The sequence below is a fragment of the Centruroides vittatus genome, unplaced genomic scaffold (genome assembly GCF_030686945.1).
Source record: "Centruroides vittatus isolate TY-2023 unplaced genomic scaffold, ASM3068694v2 contig_880, whole genome shotgun sequence".
NCBI classification, from domain to species: Eukaryota; Metazoa; Arthropoda; class Arachnida; order Scorpiones; family Buthidae; genus Centruroides; species Centruroides vittatus.
The window spans coordinates 1360788-1386532 of NW_027122572.1; the positions used below are offsets into that span (position 1 = coordinate 1360788).

The window sequence follows — 25745 nt, forward strand, 5'->3', positions numbered from 1 at the left end:
TAAATAAAAAAAGAGTATATACATATATAAGTAAACCAAGTATTTACCCTTTCCTTCTTAATTGACTGGCAAAGAGCCAGTTTGAAATATATTCCCAAATTAATCGAAAAGGGAAATTTCGGTAGAAGGAACCCCCAAAAAGAACGAGAGTAAACGTCATTAATATCAATTAATGCAAGTTTTGCCGGCTGTTACGTTAATGCAGTGAATGATGACAAAATTCTATTAAGTCCTATCGAATATCCATTGCTTATCTCTAGTAGAGTGGCATCACCATTTTCCATCCTTCGTACCTGTTACTATAAAGTATCGAGCTGTTTATTCACCTATTATAAACTTAAATTAGCGTATCAATCACTCGGAAGTCGAACTTTAGCTTCTTACACGTGGGTGCAAGTTTTAAGTACAGATTTCTGTGTAAATATCGAAGAGTTACGATTTTTTTTTGTTTTTTTTTTTTTTTTTTGACTGGAAAATCTCTACATGCTGGAGATTTTTGCACGAAAATTCGAGTTTCCTTGCTTAAAATGTTTAATAGAAGTGTACAGTACTTGTAAGCACTGCTTCTGTTTCTTACAAATATCTACACTAGAATAGTGTTTTTGCCGTTTCTATTAACGAAATTTGCTGGTGTATGGAAGTTCCCTCTTCTATTCTTGCACAAAAATCTCTACCAGAACCGACAAAATTCAAAAAGCCACACAGGGGAAGCGTGAAGAAGAAATATACCAACGCACGATGTGAGAAAGTAGCAGGTGTTAATGTTGGAAACCACGTGTACAAGCTGAAAATATCGTAGTTAAACCGTTAAAGTACGATATATTTTAGTGTCGCGTCACAATAAATATGCGTAAGAGGTGTGTAAATAAACGACTAAACACAATATGATATCCAACTGGCAGAGGTTTAATTCGTTTCTCGAAAGACAAAAAACACATACATACAAAAATACGGTCGTGTCGTAACCACCAGAACATAATAGGAGATAGATAGAAAGATTGACTAAAAAAGCAGAATCAAGCATTGCCGACATTCAGCTTGGCTATATACACCAAAAACACACCTAAAAAGATGACATGACAAATTTTTTTCGCGATTTTGCCGATTTTTATACGCGGTAGGGAGGATTTTTTATGTTTTTTTTTTTAAACTACAACAGATTTTAACATACAACTAGAATTTTTCTTTTTTATTTTTATTATTAAAGTTTTTTTTTGTGGTTTTTTTTTGACAAAAGTCTTCGTTATTTTAAATATTATCAAACTAAAACTTGGCACTTGGGATTAAAATAAAAAATAGGGAAATTGTTTCATGCACTCGTTAAGGCCATTTTTTGAAATCGGATATTATTATTATTTTTCTTATTGAAAGGATATCAAACACTGAAGATCTCGTATGAAATTTCTTTTAAAAAATGAATACATATAAACGGTTTTTCGTTTGAAAATTTGCGGTTTTGATAAAGTATATCCCTACTATTTTTACGCTTATTTTTTGAAATTTTAAGTTTATTTTTGGGTGCGTTTTTTTGAAAACACTTCGAATAAACTTCATTGTTAAGTATATTTTATTTGGAATAAGTTACTTTTAAAGTGTATTCAACTTTAAAAAATAGAGAGAGAAGAAAAAAAATATTTTTGTACATCCTTTGCTTAAAATATAGCAAATATTTTCAAATAAACTAAATTTTAAGTACATCTTATTCCAATAAACTTAGTTTAGCTTATATTTTAGTTCGAAAAATGAGAATTTTCGTTACATTTTCATCGAATGAGCCTATTTTTCGATACGAATTTCTTACAGTAAGAGAGTTTTAGATACATTTTTTCATCTAAAAATTTCATTTTTTGGATGTTTAACTAACTTATTTTATCTAAAATTTACACAAAATAATCGATTTTTTTTTTTTGAAATATAAATTCGTTTCGAGTGGTGCCTGTTGGAACAAAGTCACCTTCAAAACAATATTGTTCTTTCGGATATACTCTGTCAAATCCAGCATTCCATTAATTTTTTTAGAATTTTTCCGATTCGGTAACAGCCTAAAGAGGAGGAGGAAAATTGCCTTAGGTTTTCCAAGTACTGTAATTACACACCTGGATACTAGCACGCGCCCAGGACTAGGTTCCGGTTTCCACAAAATTGAGAAATTTCTCCCTCCCGTTACCGAGAGACCCTTATAAGTAAGGGGAAGGGACGACGTTTGACCACGTGACCCGACGGGTCGTGTGTCCTATTCTGTTGGTTCCCGTAACATATTTTTACAGCAAAATCCAAGGCAGTAATTAGGGTGTTACTAGTTATTCTCAACGTAACCATTTAGTACAATTTTTTTTTTTCTAGTTTCTGTATATTCTGTTACCATTCTCGAGATAACAATCTCCACTCCTCCACTCGTTCGGCGGTTCCCTCTTCTGGACAATTGACGAACTAGCGGGAGGGAGAACATCAGAAAGAAACACAGAAAAAACAATAGAACTTATGAGACTATTTGCTCGTTATTTACATACTTCATATTTAAAAAATCTCTGTTTCTTTTTTAACTTAAGTATATCAAAATTTGCTTTAAGTAGTGTTTCTGTTTGGCCAACTTGTGCATTTTGACTGAACAATGACTCGTTTTTTATTTCTGTTTGAGCATTTCAAACAAAAATTAGTGACAATTTATGTATAAAACATTTTTTTTTTTTTTGGAAAACATCAGAGGACAAAAAAGTACAATAATAATAATAATTATTATAATAATCACTAATATTTTTTTAGAAATTTGGGAACTTTTTTAACGAATTCAAATTGATCAACAACTTTCTTTACTTCCTTCCTTCCGTTCTAAAAAGTCTATATAGAGTATTAAATGCGTTTTTTGTTGTTTTTTTCCCCTCTTAAACAGTTCAAATCTTACAAACTAACACACCCTTCGTCCGAAGAGTTTTATTATTATTTTTTTTTTATATATAACATTTAGGCAAATTTTTTATTATTAATTTTTTTTTTTAAAGTAAATGCTTCTATTATACATCATAAAGATCTCATAACCATCCTGATATGTATAGCTTTCTCTCTTCTTCTTCGGCAAAGTGCTGGGGGGTAACTTGCTGCGGTGGGAAGATAAGTAGATTAACAAATACACACAAACTACACACATACATAAATCCAGATAATATATATATATACATATGTACCGGACAACTGTGAGCTATTGAGAAGTAAAACCCAACTACGAAGCGGTATGTGGTCTTCTTGTTTTATTTTTTTTATTTTATTTTATTATTATTATTTTTTTTATATAATTACTTCTCCGAGTGACAACTCCTAGAAAGTGCAGGGAGAGAGTTATTATTATTTTTTTTTTATATTTTAGAATTGAACTCTGAACTCTGACTGCATTCTTCGGTTTTTAGATGAATTTTTATGTGTTTTTTAAAATGTTTTTTCCATTATTCTCGACGTTCTCGAGACGTAGGTGCAAATTGCAAATACATAAAGTAATGACAATTGACATATTCCAATGGATTAAATGGGTACAAGTTTGTTTGTTTTTTTGTATATTTGTTTGTTTTTTTTAAATGTCGTTAGCCATGTTTTTTCGGGATGTTTTTTTTGATATGTCTACATAATGGAGGTGTCTGAGATGCCACTAAACACTCCAGCCTGGTGGTGATATTGGTTTTCGAAGAGGCTGTTCTTGTGACGGGACGATTGCTGGAAATGTTGTGAAAATGACTCGATAGTTTCCACTACACCGACATGGGACAATCTGTAAAACCAAATTGTTTTTTTACTACTTTCATACTTACTTTTAATATGCAATTTTGTGAATAAATTACTATTTTTGGGGTAGAAAAACAAGTAGACAAAGGTAACTTTCTAGTTGTATATAACTTTTAAAAATAGCTTTTTTTACGTTTGTTTTTTTAAGTTATAATCAAAATATTATCCTAATTTAGTTGTATAATCAAAGAGCATTTCCAGTTTAGTTATAGATTTTTTTCTTGTACAAATAAATAACTTATCTAGCTTCTAAACTAAACAGAACAATTGAAATTTTTGACATTTACATTAAAGAAATGCTCCCAATTATACAACTAACGATGAATTTTTATTGATCTAAATTAAGTTTTATACAATTATAAATGTATTTTAAACCTTAATTTTAATTGTAATTAAATATAAAGTTACATAGTTGTACAAATTAACTTAAAACTAAATGATAATTTTCTAAAATTTTATCCATAATTTAGGCGTAATTTATATTTTTTTAAAGATGCTAATGATTCAAAATAAGCAGGGTGGCCATTCTTAATACCGGTGCATATATATAAAAAAAGCACGAGAATGTTAAATAATATAATGAGGTGAAGAAAATTTAATTACCTATTTCTACTTTTAATGCAGGTTTTTGTCGTTAATTCAATAAAGTAAATTATTAACAGGCACTTAGAGATTAATGCTTTGGAACAGGAAAATAATAAGATAAAATAATAAAGCCATTTATTGACTTTAGTCGGCAGCATGTGTGATTCTAAAATAAAAGGATTTAAGGATTTTGTAAAAGGTAAATGTGCTTCAAAAAAATGTAAATGTCGTAAGTTAACCTCCGCTTAGAAAAACTTGTAGCAATGAAAAATTAAAAAGAAAATGATAATTTGTTTCTGCAGAGTCTGTTCTGTACGTTCAAAAAATCCTTTGTACAGAAGAACCGTATTTAGAAAAGTATAGTACATCTGTACTAATACGGGCTCTTTTAGGAATCGAGAATATAAATCACATAATTGTGATGGACAGTTTCGGTTTTATAAACCTAATTGGGTCTTTTGAACCGTTCTCGTGTTCAAAATCGCCAGGTCAACAGCTCTACTGACCCCTTTGATTTGCTTTATGTCTATTATCAATCGTACGATGTTTACAGAAACATCGTGTATATAATCGACTTAATTTCTCCTGTTTTTCTTCGTAAAGATAGCGTAACATGGCTTAAACGTGAAGCTGTCTGTGAACTGAAAAGCATTTTATGAAAGGCAAAAATTATCTTCGGGAAACATATTAATAAAGCTTTGGGTTCTTAGCCTATTTATGTAGGAATAAAGAGAAATAAGTTAGTTGTTTTTGTGGAAAGTACAATTTCTAACAGAAAAAGTCAATTTATGCGGGCGTTTATTAGAGTTGATTGTAATTTTTCTATTGTTATTGTAAGAGCATCAATAGAGAAGCGTGTATCGGTTTAATGAAGGAGAAACAATATCGGAGCAAGAACGGAGATGGGAGGATATTAAGTTGTGGCAGAGGAAACGTCGGGGAGAAGCTGAAGAATTGTCCAAAGTGAAAAATTCCGCGGTAAAGATGGCGGACAGGTGGACCATCAATTCTGCTCCTAATGACTACAGCAGAGAAGAGATTGTCAGCACCGAGAAATATACTGTCCTTTCTAGCTAACGACGACGTCATTTGTTACGAGGCACGGCTCCAACCCCGAGGCCTATCTCTCCCGCGTGGGGTTGAAAAAAAGAAGGCCCGAGGCCCCGGAAGTTAGCAAGGGGTGACGACAGTGGCCCACCTATTACATTCGTCATCTCTTTGGCGGCAGACTTAATTTGAATACGGTCTTAACACGTGTCACCTCACCGATGCACTCCATATATTGAACTGGATTGATGACTCGCGACTTCCTCGAAGCCACCCCCTTCCCTCTACGACCCGAGGCAAAAGTTCCACCCCCCGATCGCCCACACGGCGATTCAAGCCAGAGGAATCTTTATCTTCCGCTCGGAATTGCCTATCCATGTAAATATGTATGACGGATAGAAAACTTTCTTATCTGCAAAACACTATTCTAACTCGTCTGAACAGAGTCCCCAGACTTAATTTAAGGGATCCCGACGGAAGAGGTGGATCGAAAAGGGGAGTTTTTGCCATCACTCATTTGCGATATGTGCATTACAATTTCGATGTCCCGATGGCTTGGTGTTTTTTCTTTCCCTTTCCCTGCAATCTTCCCCCTTCTTTCATTGTCCGTGGCCATCTCTTCATTGTGTCCCGTGATTAATGAGTTGGCTTGCCATTGGGAGGGGAAAAGAAAAAGAAGTAGAAGCAGACATACCCACACCTTTGCAGTTGTCTCCCTTTGCGTATTGTGTCACCCCTTTTAGAGATCGGACTGACTTCGCTACGAAGCGGGAAGAACCGATTAAACACCTGGACTCGACTTTTTTTCCTACCATGTAACACAGAACGGAGGGAGAAAACAGAGAGGTAAAGGGAGAAGGAATTGCGCGTGTGCCAACGTGGCTACAGCCAAGCAGAAGAAAGAGGATAATTAAGTAGATGTCTTCGCCTTTTTGGCAACTACCCTCCAGGATAAAGTACTGATGTTTTTGTTCCACACCGGAACTTGAAAACAACAAGAACTACAATAGGGAACAACGTAGATTAAACCGGTAAAGTATTAAAGCATCGGCTCTTTTTACTTCAAAGAATATCTTCTGTATATATTTATATATATTGTTTGTTGTTGGTCCGTACAAACTACTTTTTGCCATTTACTTAAACAAATAATTTTCGCTCCATTAAGCATAAATGAATCATTTTTATTTAATTTGAAGATCAAAGAGCCAACTTTGGTAACATGAATTCATTGCATGTCGGCTATTCTTATTTCAAAAGGAGGACCCAACTTTGTATGGGATGCGGTCAGGTTCTTGTCGGTCAATCATCAATTTGTTACGGGGTTGGTACCAACAGCTTGTTTCCTCTCACTCCCTTTGGATAGTCAAAGCAGGGGATGCATTATAAGCCTATTTTCTTTGATGCTATTGTACCTTCTAACGAAATAAAAGTTCGTGATCTTTCAGGTGAGTCACATATTCTCTTCTTTGTTGGCCCTTCTACCAGACATAAACCGAGCATTAAGGTGGGACAGTTCAAACATCCACAGAGCAAACTTTCCGACAGGATATTTTGAAAATAATTTCTGATATCCTGTATGAAATTTCGAATCTTCCTATCTTAAGAGCTTGCATCGTCATCGATCTTTTGGTGTTTGCTGATTCTTTTCAGATATCGGTGGCGAAATTTTATCCTTATGCAAATTTTTCTGGCACTCGTCATGTTTTTGACATTGCAGATAGAGGGGGAAACTATTATAGATTCTTCTGATTTAGATTCCTTATGATCTTTGCTTCTAGTTATTAGAAAGGGAGAAGTCCTGATAGAAACTATCGATTTCGAACATTTTTCATAGTTTAATTAGGATCGTTTGCGAAGAGGAATTAGCCTTCCAGTAAACGAATAAACTTACGTTTCAATTATCTAATCAAAGAATTAGTACAGTTTGTACAAATATTGTAAAAGTGGAACGAAGGCATTCGATGCGACTCGTCCACTTTGCTGAGAAATAAATGCTTTCCAGCTATTTGGAATTTAACCAGTATTGTTTACACTCGAGGTTCCGATTTATTGGCTAATACATCATGAGCTAAAGGGAGGTTACTGCAATCTAATGTTGGAAGGAAAGTGTGGCTGTAATTGTAACATGTCACAGCGTCGAAATGCAATAAAGTTAAAACAAATCGGGGAGTCGAAAATTCCTGTCGTCGTCTGTGTATTGTAGAACGAGGGGGCGTTGGGATGTACAGAGAAACGAGACAGAGTCAAACTAACTCGAAAGGTGGGCTAATTGCTAGTGATTGGCACGGTATTATATCGCGGTACCAGCTGTACCAACTCCCAAGGCAACACATAAAACAAATCTGCGACCATAAACGTCTTACAAGTTTCCTTGTTTAATAACAAAGTTTACCCGATTATTCGTGGCAACGTATTCAGGATTTTGGGGGGTTGACACGCAGTCTGGTGTACATAAGTCGTATTTCGACCCTGATTGCAATTTGCGTTGGTTTACGATGCGTCGTAAACGGGAACATCTTCATTCGCTCCACTATAATCCGGACTTGTATCAGTAAATCTTCCGTGCTTCCCCCCTTCCGTTTGCTTCCAAAAGCTCTGGACACCACACTCGACTAGTTAGCTAGTTAGGATAGGAGGAGGGTGGTAAAGTTTCTTTTCGTCTCTCGGTTCTGTTAGGGGAACGTGCCGCGAGTGAGATCCCGACTAACCACCCATCGAAAGGTGAGAAGCTCGAGCCTCGTACAGAGAGGACCCACCAGCAACGAGTTACTATGGCAATAAGGGGGAAACGTGACTGTGTAAATATTAGCAATGTTTATGACAGGCTTTGCCGTTGTCCCATCTTCTTGTGTGTACCTGTATGCATTGTGTAGGCTGTCTGCTTGATTGAAAAGCACAAGTTGGGGTAAATGAATTTCGTACGCTGAATCAAGAGAAACAATGAGACACGAAGCGATAGATGGACTTTATTGTTGCCGTGTCTGAATATTGATTTATGTATTTCATTCAATTTCTAAAAAAACATTCTTTAGAAATCTGAAAGTCTATTGTTTGCTTTATTTTTTTCGCTTTTTACTTATTTCTCTTTGTATCATTCGAAGAAACCAAATTGTTATTTTAATAAATTGCATTTTATGGACAATTTCAGATATCAACACCCTTCCGAAGCGAGTAAAAATCGAATAAACACAATCTCATTAGTTAGATTATAAAGAGATGCGATTGAAAAACAGTTTTGTAAAATTTAATAAAAAAAAATTAAAAAAGGGTGGCAATACCAGTTCTTTTGATTGACTTTTCTTCAGGTAAACGAGAAGAGGAAAAAAAAACACAAAAGAATTAAAAAAAGATGGGTATTAAGTTAGAAGTCAATGTAAGAGGCAACAGGAGGAAAACTAATTAATATCAATATTGGACGAAGAAGACTTTAATTAATGTCACTTATCGGGTGACAGTGTAAATTCAGGCACCAAAGACAAGAAGGAACAAGAGATGTCAATGACCTCATCGTACTGCGCTACTTTGTAAAAGTGGGACTTTTACTGTAAAGACAACATTCAATTTCTATTGACCGATCAAGTTGTGCTTGACTGAGTTTGTCTCAAAGAAAAGACCGGCAACAATTTATTATGTGGAAGCGAACTTGTAAAAAATATCCCTTTCAATAACTATTGAAACTCTTTCATATACTTAGAGGGTTTGATCCAATAGGGGACTTATAAATATTGTCCTTTTACACCATTTAAGGATGTTGTCAAAAACATTATCAGACTGAAGAATAAGAAAAATTTGATAGCTCCCAATCGTGGGAAATAAATCTATTATATACTTTTCTAAAGGGGAAAGTCGTAGACGTAAGACTTTATAGAATTTATACATTAATAAAGAGCCGTATCGAGCAGCGGGGGTTAACTTTTGAAGCGGAGTAAGGGAATGTAACACACTACGGGTCAGCTTCCTTTGTCAGACTTTTACAGACAGTCGTAAAAATCAGACTTTAATGTATTGTTGTGTCCATTTACCCACCTCATTAAGTTTTACTTCCACGGCCAACCTGCTTCTCGAAACTGTTGTTTTTAAGATGTGTACAAGTACTTAGACTTGGCTGGCCAACCCGCCCAAAAACTTTCGACTAAACGTACCCTCTCCCTCGGGGTTAGAAGCTATAAAAAGTGGGTGGGGTTAGACCAAAAACTCACCTTGCATCTTGTGTTCGTTCTCTGGCCTGGAGGCTCTCTCCCTCTCCAATTCTTGAGCCAAAGATTCTGTGAATTAGACAAGAGAGAAAAAAAAGAACTCGGTTAATGACGGTGGCAGGGCGGATACTTCAACTAGTCTTGTTTTGTTTTCTACTTCTGATAGCGATGATTTACTGACAGATGCTTAGAAAGATTTTAGTTTATGTTCCAGAAAGACGGATCTATCTGACTTGTTGCTAAATTGCCACCATAATGGAATAATTTTTAAAAAGATTTAGAACATGTCAGATAACATTATCAATATTATCGTCTAGAATTGTATCAAGAGAGTTTTTACTCATTAGAGAAGGTTATAGGTCAAAACTATTAGTTAATGAAGCCAACTTAGCTTCATCAAAGTAATATAGGACTGAGGATTATTATGTAATTAAAAGAAAAACAAGCAAACGTTTATCGTTCTAGGAAAGTATCTTTAAATTAATTCTAAGAAAAAATATTATAATTAATTAAATTAAATAAGATTCTTTCATTCTTTCATTCAATCAATAACAACATATTTGTGACATCACACACTAACATTGTTGTTTTTTCTTTCTATCAACCAAACACTGTTTCTTAATTCAAACATTTCGAGTGCTACTCGAAAATGAAACCACTTAAGTCCAAAACCCAAGAGAATTTTCTATATAAATATATTAATTTTATTATAAAAGAAAATATAAATAGCCTTTAGCCTAGCATTTAATTTTAGATCATTTTATTCATATAAGCAATTGCATAATTTCTAAAGCAAACTAAATAGTAAATTGCTTAAAGAAAAGTCGGCAAACAAAAATAAATTAAAAAGATATTTTTAAAACACTCGATCGATTTTTAATAAGTTTTATTTTAGTTTCCATTTATTTAAGTAACATTTTTATATCAATTTTCCAACGCGAAGAGGGGTGGAAGAAAGAAAGGTTACAATAAAAAGAGCGTTTACACACATGATCTAAAGATTTATTAGATTAAATATGGCATCATTATGAACTTTAGGAAACTACAAATGTGTAATAACTTAGTCCGACATAGCCTTAGTATTTATTAAAGAAAGAATAGAGTAACCATTTGGAGATCATAAAGCTTAAACACTAATCATTTGTTTGACGTTCTAAAGTGAGGGGTGTAGCGACCCGAACTGATTACAAGTTAAACTTTGCACATTCTTTATATAAATATATATATATATATATATATCCCTTTATTGAAACGAGTTAAAGAATGGAAAAACTAAAAAAAAAAAAAACAGTTTCGTTTCGGAGTATTAACCAATTCTTTAACACGTGTAAAGGGGGGTTATTAAAGGTAAACGAGTGAAGGAGACAGTTTTCAACAACAAAATGCATGAATTTTTGACGTGGTTGATTTCCATAATACACCATTACGCAAATATGTATGTGGTTGTTAGAGTCTTTATCCATTTTTCCACTTTCAATAAGTACTCGAACGAGTTTGGATGTAGAATGAGAGAGAGATAGGGTCGAAAGTAATGTGCCATTGCTTGGCTTGGTAAAGGAGTGAGTTAGCTACGCTTTGATTTCAGTTTTATTGCTATAGCAGCACGGTAATAGTTGCTTGGAATATCCACTTTTGAAATAAGATTGGTTACAAGTCTCTTAGAGGTGTAGAGTGGTGACTAAAATTTAATTTCTTCCTTGGTAATTGGCGTTATACTACTCGCTGGTTCGTTGTAAAATTTCTTTACGCGAATTGTTAGTTTGCTGGATAAATAAGGCTAAATGGATAAAAGGGAAAAAAAGGCATTATTTTATAACTCAATTAAATAAGGCATTTGCCTGATTGATCAGATAATTTATCAGGAAAGTTGTAAACTAGAAAGAGAGCCCTAATCAGGCAAATAAAATAAGGTAATTAAATAAGTAGGCTTGATCAGGTGAGTAAGGCATGTTTAATCAGGTAACTAAAGAAAAAAAAAATGCAAATAACGTAAATTAAAATTCTATTTAGGCCTTTAATCAGATAAATAAATAAGACAAATTATCAAGTTTGCCTGAATAGCCTTATAAAGGCAAATTAAGGTAAACCGAGAAAAGTTTAATCAAGCAATATAAGCCAAATTAATGCAAGTTTAATGAGGAAAACTAAAGCAAATTAAAGCAAGCTTAATCACATATTGCAAGGCAAAGTAAGGCACTTAACCCGGGTAAATAAGGCAAACTAAAGCAAGATTAAGACGAGCTTAATCGGGTAAATTAATATCGTAAGCTGAAAAGAAAGCTTAGTAATTGTCATGTTTTAAAAAAAAGCGAATAATTTGTTTCGTAGAATAAGGCAAACAGGCTTTGTAATTATTAGAAGCGGCTAAGCGAAGGCTAGACGAAGTAGAAAACTCAAACAAATCAATTTTTCATATTGTTTGCAAGACCCGTAAAACAGTCTCTTGTATAGGGCTTAGTTAAGACATACTCTTTCCTCACTTAAATTTCTGTAAAGTTTCGTTCGACCCGTCCATTAGTAAGGCACTTAAAGGTATATTAAATTTCTCAATTAAGAATGAGAAATCGATTCTTTATGTAGATCCCTGTTCGAATGTACTTTGCGGTGTATGCGAAACGCTAAAGAGCTGTATGCATATATAAGCATATAGAGGACGAAGGGACGACCGTGACGAGGAATAACAGCAACGCATTAATCAGACGAAGAAGACCAGAGAAGTGGTTGGTGTCTTTTTAACAACCGTATTCCTCCATCCCCACTTTCTCTGCTTAACGACGTTGCATAAAAGAAGAAGACTGACTGAGAATCATTGGCAAACGGCCCATTTCGCTTTCTTCTATCCCTTTACCAATTGATTCTTTACCTTATTAACGAAAAATCTGCAAGCTCAGCCGAGTCTTACCATCCAAAACTTAGATAAACCGAAAAATAAAATATTCTTATCTATGGAAAATCATCAGAACAGTTCGAATTATTTATCTCACTTTTTTCTTATTACAGAGAAGTTTGTTGCATTTATATATAATTTATATAGCCTTTATCAATTGATCAGTTTTGAGCCTTATTATAAACAAATTAAGGCTCAAAATACCTTATGCAATTTTAACTACATATCACGTTTCTTCTGTTTTTAATGAAGAAACTTTAATTTAGTGAGCCTTAATGAATAAAAGTACAGATAAATAGAAGAATTATGTTTTAAATATGCCAAAAATATTTTTAATACTCAAAAAGTTATTACAAAAATTTAAATAATCTCTATCCTCTCGTACACTTTTTCATTCCGCCTTGCTGATTCATACCAAAAACAATTAATTTCAATGAATTCCTTTGCCTTATTAACGTAAGAACTACAATTTATATTAAAGTTTAAACGAAAATTACAGAAAAAATGATAAATTCGACTTTTACCTATCAAAAATCATTAGAATATCATTCAAATATATCAATTGGTTGTTTATTTTCTCACCCCTTTATCTATTCTAATGTAAACAATAGATTTTGTATTGGATCATATTGTCGAAAATCATCAAGTTTAATTAAGTTTTACTGATTAAATTCATAAAAAAATGGTAGAATTACTGTAGTAAAATATATCAAGTTACCAATTCTTTCATTTCTATACTTGTAAAGAAGTTGAAACTTCCATTAAGCCTTTATGAAATAGTTCAAACTTTGCCTGACCTAACAAAAATCGTAGTCAAATAGAGGCTAGAAATATAAGGAAAATGCTTAGCAATCAAAATCCTAGAAAACAATTCGAATAATCTAACCACCATTTACTTTTCCACCCATTTTTTTTTTTTTTTATATTGTAGCAGCGTAAACAATCGGCAGATTAATGGGTCAACCATTCTCTTAAGTGCATATCTCTGTATAATAAATTCTTAAAGCGTTATAACCAAATCAAAAACCGTGAATTCACCGTCAGCGACCGTATAACTCAGATCATTCCAATCACTGGAAACAAAGGAACCGAAAACTAGACGTTGAAAAAACTTTTTAGTTACTTCTATCGAGCAATTCTATTCTTTTTAACTTACCTGCTACTGAAAGATAAACACGTTTTCAGCCTTATACTTTTTTGAAGTTTTTTGTTTCTCACCCTTTCAACGTTCTTTTTTTTAAAAACTAGTCTGAGAAATTAATTTTTCTGAGAGTCATTAATGTTGAGAGAAGTGAAAGGAGTCATCGGACAAGACGTAATAGGATTATAATTGATGCATTCATACCATCCTATCTGCTTTAATTCCTTTCTCATCAGGTGGGAGGACGGTAAGACAACAACATTTGTGTTACTTACTTTAACTATCGATAATAATAAATAAAAATCGCCATTAGAATATTTATTTTTAAATATTTAAAAGCTTTCTTCCTCTACTTTTTATTTATTCATCTCGTTCTAGCGAGGGATATTCTGTGTTTTTTTTTCCTTTATTTTTTTTATCTTTTTACTTTCGCTAATCCCCTATGATCTAGGTAAGGTTTTAATAAGTATTTATGATCAAAACTTTGGTATAAGGTTCTTCTTTCTATGAGACGAAGAGACGTTTAAGATTATAAAATGTAGCCTATCTTTTATAGGGATGTTTCCTCACTTCATCAGCGAAGAAACGTCTAGATTGAGTCGAGAAACAAAGGGTTGCGAAGGAAAATTTGGACTTCTTCCAATCTTTTAAAGGCTGATTTTAGGAAGGAACTATCCAAAAATTAACTTTCAAACTATTTAAAGATAATATAATAATAATGTAGGACTTTAAACTCATCTTCATCTCTGAAAGATCATCACAAGAAAACTTAAGGTTACGCGAAATTTTCCCTCTTCTATATCTATATATAAATATATATATGACTTTAGAGTCTTTTTACTCTTTCAAAATGTAATATCTCGTTAAATAACATAATTTATAACCTTTCAAAGAGCATAGTCCTTCAGAGAGTTAAAATTTTTCAAGTGATATTTTTGAAGATAAATTCTATCTTTCGAGTGTTTTATTCACATTTAAATAACAGAAGAACATAAATTAAGCATTTAAATGTGAGGAAAGTTCATAAAAAACACGCTTATGAATATTCTATTAAGTGATATTCTTATTGAGGAAGTAATAGATAGAAATAATAGCAATTTATGTGAATATGTGTCATCATCAGATAAAATTATCACTCTGATAGTAGGGATGTTGATGACACAGGAAACGTCTAATTGATAGCTTCAAACAAAGAACCGAATTAAAATTATCTTAATTACTATATAAATTCTGTACAGTTTAATGTTTAAATTTAAAAAAATAATAAGTAAAATAGGAATATATTTTAAAATGTACCATTCAAAAGACGAAGAGTTTCTGCAGAACTTGTCCTTAGAGCATCCTCATACTGGGACCGTTTCTTCATCTCCGATTCTAATTGATCTTGTACTCTACGTCTGGACCTTTTCTCTTTTTTCAAACGTTTTTGAAAAAGTACTGAAAGTAAAATAAAATAGAATATTTATTTATTTATTTAATCGAAAGAATATTTTAATCAAATGTTATAATAGTATAGAATAGTTGGAGTCCTTTGTACAGAAAGTCGAACTGTTTCCCACAGTTTAGGCTGGAGAATTTCAACCCGGGGTTGGAATAGAAAGAGCTATTGTAGTTGCTAGTTTTACGATCTTATCCCGGCGTATCGGACATGGAAGCTTAGTATTGTTGACATTCGCACGCATAGAAGGGCAAAACGGAAAAGAGAGCTGAGAGAGACAGACAGGAATGAGACGTACAAAGAAGGATGGATGTAAAGAAGGCAAAGCAATTCCTGCAGCAAGTTTTTTTTTTATCTTCTTAAATATATATTATAGAGTTGTATTGGACTAATTTTAATCCAACTTTTCAGAGAAAAACATTCCAGAAGTATTATAACCCGGTATATTATGATGTTAAAGATATATAGAGCGGAAATAAAGTGTTTCTGGAGAGTTACCCGCATTCAAATAAATTTTATTTAGATAAAAACAATAAATTTTATTAGTAATACGCGTGTTTTTATCTCTTAATCGTGTAACTTTAATCATTTGAGGGTTAAATTATACTAATCCAAATTTTTCGAAGGAGTTAAAAGCAACAATATTGTAAGTACGGCATTAATTCAATTGTTTGCAAGACATTAAATTGAAAGAGCATCATAAATATCAAATATTCTGATGTTAAAATAGAAATAAAATGATACCAGGAGCTAAACATATTTATATTCACAGAAAAGTTGGATGAAAACAGAATAAAATATATCTGTTACATGGAACTGTGTGTAGTATGTGACTTTCGAAGTGACAATCTTCGAAATCTTTTCTGCAGCTTACGAAAAAATTGATTAAAGCGATAGCGAAATATTCCTAAATTATGCTACACGCATATATTTTGAAGAAAGATTTGTGCAAATTCGTGTGTAATCTTATTCCCTCTTACGAAATGTGCTTTTTCTCGAAGATGTCTTCCACAAAAAGTAAGGAAAAGGTAGAATATTCAGTCTTCAAAGTCTTCATGGGTGGGATTGAAATGAAAAGCAGAACTGCAAGGTGTCCTATATGAAGTGGCGAATGTCATTGGCATTTTAGAGGATAAAACAGAAGGGTGGGTTTAAGAGGGGGATGGAAGCAGTCAAATTGACATTGATTAATGAGAGGTACTGACGTCGAACCACTACTGTCTTCACCGAGTCGGGGGATAGAACATCTCGAGTTGTTGTTAGTGAATGCTTCAACCTCCCCTCTCGTCTCCACCCGCTGAGTATGTCTGGTACCGTCCTGGACACTACCTGGGGTATCACTCCCTAATTACATCGACCAGAGAACGAACTGAATACGAAATTAGGAAACTATGGTCGCCCAAAGTTGAAAGGTCGAGTTGGATTATTGCCGAAAACTTGTTGGATCTGAATTGAAGATGACGCAAGGGTGGGTTATTGCTCCTCGATGTTTTAATAACATCACGTTGCATCTAATCGAAGAAAAATAAAGAAAAGCTATTCTCTAATACACTAAGTGAGGTGACTATTATCTAGTGTTAGTATCGGCGGAGACCAAAGTCCACCGCATTTCTGACCCGTAGTCATGGAGATGTCATAGCCTTAATTAATGCGTCCGTCTGTAATAACTGGCTCTCCAATCCCCACGATGCTCATCATATAAGACTGACATCATTATGCTGCGATGCTGTGACAAATGCGTTTTGCTCCACGGTGACGATGCCACTGTTTAAGTGCTTATAATTACTAAGTAATTACCGAAACAAACAGATTTGAATCGAATGGCGCTTTTTCAACATTGTACGTAGGTCGAGGCTCTCAAATTGCCTCCTTAACCCCCCAACAAATGAAATATTTTATTATGAACTTTTCCATTTTATTTTCTCTCCTTTCATACATCCAACGAACATATTTTCGTGCAACGTGCTTATATATTAACGTTGCACTCTGGCATTTACTAATATCTCTATAAAACTTTTTAAATGTGTGATAATATACAGACATCAAAATCTTTTAGTTTCTATAGTTTTATTAAATGTTTATATGCAAGACATTGTAGAAAACTCGACGCAGAATACAATATTTCCTCGAGAATATTTGTAAGTTCACTTAGAATTCCCTAAACTATATCCAGTTATACGGATTAATTCTTCAAATTAATGTGTTGTTTAGTTGTTTATGAATGATCCTAACCATACGTGAAGCCATACGTATCGAATCTTGATTCTGTATATCCCTTTAAAAGGGAGAAATGTGAATTTGATGGTTGTAGGAAACTTTACAAATTGGAAAAAGTCGTAGAATAGCGGAGATTTCTGCAACTAAGAAAATGAAGGTTAAACAACAGCTATTCTTTAAGAGGACCAGCAATGCGTGTACAATTTATAAAGATGAGAAATCAGTCATTTGACGTACTGTTGTACGACACATGGGAGTTACGGCTAGAAGGAAACAACGTAGTTTGTGTAAACAGATAAAGTCAGAGTGGCAAACTAGATAACGGTTGTGTGAACCATCTGCCGGAACAGACGTTAATCTCCGAGGACTGGTGCGGTGTAAAAGAGCTTTATTCTCAAGTAATATTGTTCCTATCAAATTCACAACCGGCAAAGTGAATGGCTTTTGTTGACTTCCTCATCCAATTCTTAGTTGTTTATGGTTCTTTCATTTCATTGTTGGTTCAACACTTGTTGTTAAAGGTTGCCCTACCGCGCTCAGAATAGATAAACGTTCGATGCACAAGATCGATAAAGGAAATATCACTTAATGAAAAATAACGATTGGTTGTTCCTTACTAAGCGACATTCCTACTCTTAGTTATGAGTCTTGAGGGGGGAGTTTCATTTTTCTTCTCGCGTGACGATGTGTCAATGGATGTTGCGAGTGGCACTCGTGGAAGAGGAGGAAAAAAAATCACGATTCTAGTAAAGAACGGCTTATTGATATCGATAAATCGTGACAGATACGAGAATTTTTGTTATTAAAATATGTAAAATTGTCCTTTATAATTGTTTTTTCTGTTTTTTTTTAAAGTTAGAAAAGAGACGAGTTTAACAGATGTAAGAAAGCGTTATCCCGTTTGCAAAGTGTGGATAAAATATGCTACATTAAGTAGAATTTTATGCTAAGTAAGAATTTAAAAAAATGTGTGGAAATATTTTTGATTACAATCGATTTAAAGAGAATATATATATATATGTATTTTTATTTTTTAAATAAGAAAAAAGCAATCATTTTGCTAGGAATGGAGAAAAATCTTGGAGCCGACAGCTGTTTCATCATTGGATGCTATCAACAGGATTACTGTGCAGTCAAACATTACATACTGCATGCATATATTTTAATAAAAACCGGCTCTTTAGCCACAACGATTGAAAATTTGGTACAGTAATAGCTGCAATCGTCACACCATTCCTTCTTCGATTAACCGCCTTCTCTTAATGGCAGTCGGAACGGGTCACCCCCTGCTGGACTCTGCACTAACTACGCTGCGGGTGGGTGTTATAAAAAACACAAGAGGAAGAAAAGAAAGCTAAAAAAAGGGGAGAGAAAAGGCTAAGTAACTTTGTACTTTGTCTGCAACAAGGCGGCATTTTCTGTTTTTCGCTCTTGTTAAAGACAGACACCATGGCGTTAAAACACAGCGATCCATAATGCATGAAGCTGGAAGTAGATGGGGTTGTAATGAGGAGTTGGATATGATGGGGAGAAGGTTGGGAAGGGGAGAGAGAGAAGAGAACCAGCTACTCACCAAGCCACAGTTATAGTGGATCTAAATCACAGACAGGCGGTGGCACATTGAATACGAGCAAGCGTTTTTCTGCGTATGCTCTTCTCTCTCTCACTCTCTCTCTCTCTTTGCTTTAGCTGGGAACTTGTAATTTGTATTTACGATGATCATCGGTATTTGCATTTGTATTTTACTATCGCTTAGACTTAAAACCTCCAAAGTTGAAGGTTGGCTTCTAGACATTAGCGGCACACGAAGAAGAAGAAGATGGGAAACGAACGTGCTTAGGTTAATGTCTGGCTACACTGCTGAGCAATGCACTGCTGTGCACTCCAGTGTTAACTTGGTCAACCATAAAATATGTGCGACCTGAAATTTTAGAAGCGTAAAATCGAAGCCGTATGTGAAGTGGAAAGTGGTTTTGATTCTTTTTAAGATACTTTCGTGTAAAATTTCTGCTTTTATTTCTTGTTAAACATATTGCGAATCCCTATTAAAACATTTCGTGCTACAGAAAATTTTATATTCTTTCAAACTTCTTAACGTATGGATGATCCCGGATCGTAAATCTTTTGTGTTTCTTTTATTGACTGTAATTTACAGTTAGGCATTTTTATTTAATTATTTGCATGAGAAAATGCATTCTTTCTATACACAGAATCATCTTATATCTTAACCATCTCTACCTTCATCTTAATCTTAATTTGTCACAGATGAAACGATAATGATGAAGATGATATTAAATCTTAATTTACGACATCATCATCTTGATTCTAAATCATCATCCTTAATATTAACTTCTCACTACATCATTCTTAAATCTTACACCTCCGTATTATCGCCTTAAATCTGTAATTTTCTACATTATCATCTTATCATTCTAAACTCCTGTCTTAAAAATGACATTAATAATATCTTAAAAGACAATTATTAAATTTTAAAACATCAAAACATCATTAATTAAAGCTAATTAATTCTCATTTAAGTACTTGTCGATGCAAATTTTTACGTATTTAAAATCATAATTAATGATTAAAATTTTAAATATATATTTAAATAAAAATAATTCATTTCGGTCACGTTTTAGAAATTTATAATATGTTTTTTTTTTCCATGGATTTTCTCTTCAACCTGTTGTCGGAACGACGAACAACTGAAGTTAAAGAGAGAAGCAACGAAAGTTACTGTCTCTCCACGAAGCTGGAAAACCGAATTCTGCAATTTCACGACTGATTTGATGATGGTTCTCTGCAGATAGTCAGTGGAAAGAAGGTGTCAGTGGAAAGCCGGAAAAGGAGCGAAAAGAAAAAGAAAAAGAGCAGCGAGAGAGAGAGAGAGAGAGAGAGAAGGGGAAGCAGGAAAAAAAAGAACTCGCGTGAAAACTGACGACAAGTCAAGTGAACAATGTTTGCACCATATGTAGCGGACTGGGAGGAATTGCTAGAGTGAAGCAGCGACTGGATCGACCGCTTCTCCGTCTTGTCATTTATCACGCAAGACCCTCCCCCACCTTCCGAAAAGGCAGGAGTTTTTCTGCCTAGCGGAGCGAAACCCTACAGATATTTGCAAATCGCTTAAATTTCGATCCATCTTTTGAGAAAAGTCTGCCTCCAGATATTAAGGGGAGAATACCTTTTACTTCAGTACTCCCATCCCCCTACAAACATTTCGCTAAAGCTACGTTCTCTCTCGGTAAAACGGGGGGTATGTGTGGACTCTACCCCGAAGGGATCAAGGATAACTCTATGCTTGTGATCGGAGACGAAGAGAAACAATTAATCTTTCGCCTTTCTTCGTTTTCGCTGTCGTTTGGGAACGTTTGAGAGAATTTGTAAAATTCCTATCTGAAGTTTTATTTGGCCCCGGGACACCAAAAATGTCGACTTTGGACGGGAAGTGGGAAAAAAACTACCACCTTCCACTGTTCTGGACTTCAATTACCTGGCGATCACGTGACGGATGTTCCGGAAATGACGTCACCCACTCCTCCCGGTCAGTAAAAGTTAGGAGCTACACTTCACATTCTTTAAATTCTCCGGATAAGAGAGGGAGGTTCCTTTTCACGAATCGTTTTGAATTTCTGGACTTTTAAGCCCCTACACTCTTTGACTTTCAACAGGATGTGTGCCCGGATATCTATCAATGAAACGCGATTCTAGCTAACATCTCTTATCAACATCCTCTTGAGTATTTAAACGAAACTCAGGCAATTAAAAGACGTATAGTTAGGAGATAAAATTTAATTACTCCTAAGGGAATAGCAGATGAGAAGATGACTTCTAACATCGGATTGAAGTAGAGCTTTTCTAAGAATGGGCTACCTGTAAATCATACTTCCCTGCAGTGTACCATGCATAGCAAAGAATCCTTCCTCGTCATAGATATAATGATATTAAATAAAATTTCACGCGTTGAAGTCAATTAATAAGAAATATTGATTATTATCAAATGCTTCAATAATTTTATGGCATTTTAAGTATTTTATTAAGGAAATTTTTATGATACGAGACGAGAAAAGTGTTTTAAAAAACACAAACTTACTTCTTGTTCGTTGTTCTTCTAATAGCTGCTTTTCCATATTTTCTCGCAATTCTCTTTCTCTCATGATCTCCATCTTCAGTTCAGCTGTAGGAAAATAATAATTAAAATTTATGGGATGATGAGGAGCAGATATTAAACAAGAATCTGACTTAATATATTCAATATTGAACCATTTCAAGTTTCATTTGGAAATCCTTATATATAAAGTCTTCAAACAAAGAGTATAATTCAACTTTTATTCCTTTCTCTCATTTGTGGTGTGATAAACCTTCATTAACATCTGAACAGTATACAAGTATCATTTAGCGAAAGTTCTGTTTAAAAGGAAAGAGAAATCGCCTTTAATGTGTCAACAGAACAAAGAATACAATTCAGATATCTTCTCCACATTTGCAAAGAGAACAGTAATTACGCATCTGTTTGTAAGGAAAGTATATGAATAGGGGAGTTTTCTATTTTCCATCAAAATGATCGGGATGTGCTTGAAAGTCGGTAGATTTTAAGCCTTCTGTTAAATAAACTAGCTGTTGAGAGAGAAAACGGATAATATTTGCTCATCTCAAACGGGACAATGGTAGATTTCCGTTGACAGGATGATGCACTAGTGTGTCAGGCGAAGAATCAACAAAGGAATACCACAGACGTGCCTGTTACTTTGTTCAACAGCAGCTGGCTTGGCTAGATAACACCACCATACAGACATTAATATTCATTGATACAAACCATTCATTTACCATTAGAAATGGAAATTGGACAGATATATACCTATGTAATTTATATAAGGAGAGAAAGCATGGAAGAGAATTACACTAACTGAATGTTTCCTAGAGATCGGCTGAGAGTCGGGATGAAGTGTGTTATCTGTCAATAGCAAAAGAGTGTGTAAAAAGTCGAGTCTCGGTTTTTAATAAAGTGAATTGCACTTCCTAGTATTTCATAGATAAGAATAAGAGAAAAGAAGAATTTACGAGATAAACTGTATAAGAAAGAGGAATACAGAACGTAAATTGTTAGGACCATTTAAGAATTACTTAAAGGTTTAGATGTGTAAGAGTAGAATTAAAGAAAGATTTAATTATCAAATATTCCTAATAACTAGTTTGAGCAGTCAAAAATTAGAAACGAAGACTAAAATAAATCAATGTTTTAAGAGATCTGACGGCAGAAAATCAGAAACGACTTATCTTGGAAATAGTTTTAAGCAAGAAGAATCATATAAAAATGGAAATTTACTAATTAAAATATTATAAAGGTTAGTATCATAAATAAAAATGAAATTAAGCAAGTAATATAGAAGATGACAAAAATATTGTAAGGAATGAGCGCTTAAAGATAAAATTAAAATAAGCAAACGTTCTTAGAGACGAGAAAAGTTAGAAAAGGAAGAGTATTATCAGCCTCGAACAAAAGCAGTATTAAAAAGTAAAGAAGTTCTTGGAGTAATATACGAAATTGGAAGCTATCATATCGAGAGTTAAAAAAATTCTGGCATCAAACTGTTAATAGAAAGATTGCCTATCGGAAAAAACAGCACATTTCCTCTAGAGATTAGATAGGATTCCATTATCAACCTCCAAAAATAACCATTCACTCGAGCCGAGAGTCATGTCCAGCTATAGAGTCGGAGACAACATCTCGCACCAGCCATGATTAATGACCTGCGCCATTGTGAGCAGCAGATCATATGGTCGGCTCGTCGTGGCCTCGTGGACAGGTACGAAAGCAGAACAGGTGTCAGTTAAGTGCCACATCCACTCACCAATATCTGCTGTCCGGCTGGGAGCTTGATATATGCTACTCGAGTGGACATTTCGACCTTTATCACATACATTATCGTAACATCGAGTGGCCCAACACCTGTTAGTTACGATCCTAACTAATATATTCATCCCATTTGTCTTCCTCGTATATAGATGTAAGCGTAATTAAGTCTATTTAGTTTTAAACTTAAAACTAGACTCCGTTTTATAATAAAACGAATCATTTTTCGCTCGTAATTTTTATGATTTTTTTTCTATTTAAGTAAATAAAAAAACTATTTTATTATAGATTTTTCTTTGTGATAAAAAGTTCATAAGGTCGTGATTGCTTAACAAGAAACTTTTAACACCATATTTGATTGAGATATTGTTACTCTTAACTCGTGATCCATGAACCATGTTGAAAGTTGGTTATCCCTTTATAAATCAGGTTCCCCTTCACGAATTCTTAGCTACTATCGTAAGCATTACTCTACTATCGTTATCACGAATAAGCCATTTTTCTCTAAAAATCATAATTACAACATTTTATAAGAAAGAATTGAAACACGACTAGAGAGGCACGAGTCCACAATTTATGAAGTTGCACCCAACCCTTTGGATTCTATCTTTTTAAGTAAACAAAGATAATTGCTTACTTTCCACTTTATCTCCCGATGTCTTAATTTAACAAGTTTTTAAATTATCATATTTAATATTTATTATTTTATGAATTCTTTTTTGAAATTAATATTTTTCTAACATAAATTACTCAGTTGAATCATTCGTCTCCTATTGAAAACCATATAGAATCTTTCAAAGCGTATGTATGTATATATGTAAGAGAGAGAGAGAGTGAGTCTGTGAGAGAGAAAGAAGTTGAAAAAATCCTCCCAAATCGATAAATAAAACTTGCTATTAATCATTTTCTGACAACCAATTTTACTTCATTGTTTACGCTTTGGTTGATTCTGTCAAAACTATTTCTCTTTGGCTCTTGCTGTTTGACTCCGGATATAAAAATTACAACCTTTTGCCTTATTGAACTTAAAACATTACGAAAAGGTATTAAGAAAAAATAACTAATGATATATTTCCTATCTTTTAATTTTGTTTTATGATTAATTTCTTTAGATTTATTAATATCTAAATCGTTAACTTATTAAATGCAGTTTTTTCTTAACTCAGTGCATAAAAGTTGTATTCAACACATGTCTATATATACAGTGAATGGATTTAGAATGTGTTCAAGAGCACAATTTTCAAATTATATTTAGAAAATCATTAAACAATTTAGAATCTGTGTTCAGGACGTTCGCTTATAAGAACAAGAACTATGTTTGGAAGTTGAATACGCACTTAGTTTAGGAGAATTTTTAATTCTAAATGATATTTCACCGCAAAGTTTGAGAGGATGTTAATTCTGTTTAAGAATATATATGTTACGGAGTATTATATTTTATATTATAAATTTTTATAAGAGTCGAACACAGGAGTGGACTTGCTTGGGACTTGCGTAAAAGTCAGCCACACGAGGTGTATTATCAGCTAGATATTGATATATCGATTAGTCAAAATGGTGATTGTTACGATCGCGATTTAGTGAAAATGGCAAAAATTAGGCAGTCTATTAGCTTGGTAAATCAGTGTTTAGAAAAAATGCCCGAAGGGGCACATACTGTACAGTAATTCGATGAAATTCTTAGATGAAGAGAATTGATGTATCTTTAATGAAAATTCCACGTTCAACAGCCAAAAATCGAGCTCATTTACAAAGATTTAAGCGATAAAAAATAGAAGATGTAAGTAGTAAGAATTGTCAGAATTGGTCGATTAGGTAGAAAGAGATTTAGAAATCTCAATTGTTTGAAAAGATTCTAAACAAATAACCATATTTTGCACTCCCGTGGGGCGACCTCCCGAGTGTGGCAGAGAAGGACGAACTGTTTACAGACGCCTACAAGGCGATTACCTCCTTATCGGCTCCTTTCAGGGCATGCACATCACACGCGAAGTTGGTACTTGTTAATGATTTACCGGGCATAGCTGCAAAGTCTTCCTCATCTTCCTTTGTTCACTTAAGACCATTATATCTCGACACTAGCACCGTAATGGACAGATAACATTACCTCTACCATGCCTCACAGTTCGCCACTAAACTGAGGGGTTGGAGAAACGTATATATTACTACTCATAAAACCGAGACTAGTCGTAATTTAATCATCTGTAGCAAAAGCACTGACTCGCAGCCATACAAAACTTCCATTCTTAATTAAGCGATACAGGGGGGCAAACGATGGAAGGGGGACTAAAGTATTGTAACCAGTACCAACTCTTTATCTATATAGTTTGAGGCATATTTCATTTTGACGTTTTTATTGGATTTACGGGGCAAGTGTTTCGCCGCGATTCAAAGCGTGCGAAACTAAAGGCAGTGATGATGTGATTTCCAACGTTTTCCCATCTATAGAGAGTCGAAGTCGTAACGGGCACCTGTGCGGCGCCCTCTATGGGCTCCATCAACCGCTCCTCACCCCCTACTACACCCCCACTTCTCTCACCCTCCCAAAGCATCTACTACAACTTCTATCTGATATCTTTTTCGTTACATGCTTTTCTCCTCTTGTGGCC

General features: G+C 34.1%; 1 protein-coding gene across 4 annotated transcripts in view; it reads right to left on the reverse strand.

Moving 5' to 3' along the window:
- Nucleotides 1-885: 885 nt before the first annotated feature.
- LOC136983351 (dachshund homolog 1-like) overlaps nucleotides 886-25745 on the reverse strand; it is a 95282-nt gene continuing 70422 nt past the window's right edge. For all 4 annotated transcript variants that reach the window (XM_067280055.1, XM_067280053.1, XM_067280054.1 and 1 more), the window contains 4 exons: nucleotides 21376-21459; nucleotides 14924-15064; nucleotides 9603-9668; nucleotides 886-3757 (listed from right to left, as the gene is read on the reverse strand). In XM_067280055.1, the coding sequence (XP_067136156.1) occupies nucleotides 3738-3757; nucleotides 9603-9668; nucleotides 14924-15064; nucleotides 21376-21459 (311 nt within the window). In that variant the 3' untranslated portion in view covers nucleotides 886-3737. The remainder of the gene's footprint in view (nucleotides 3758-9602; nucleotides 9669-14923; nucleotides 15065-21375; nucleotides 21460-25745) is intronic.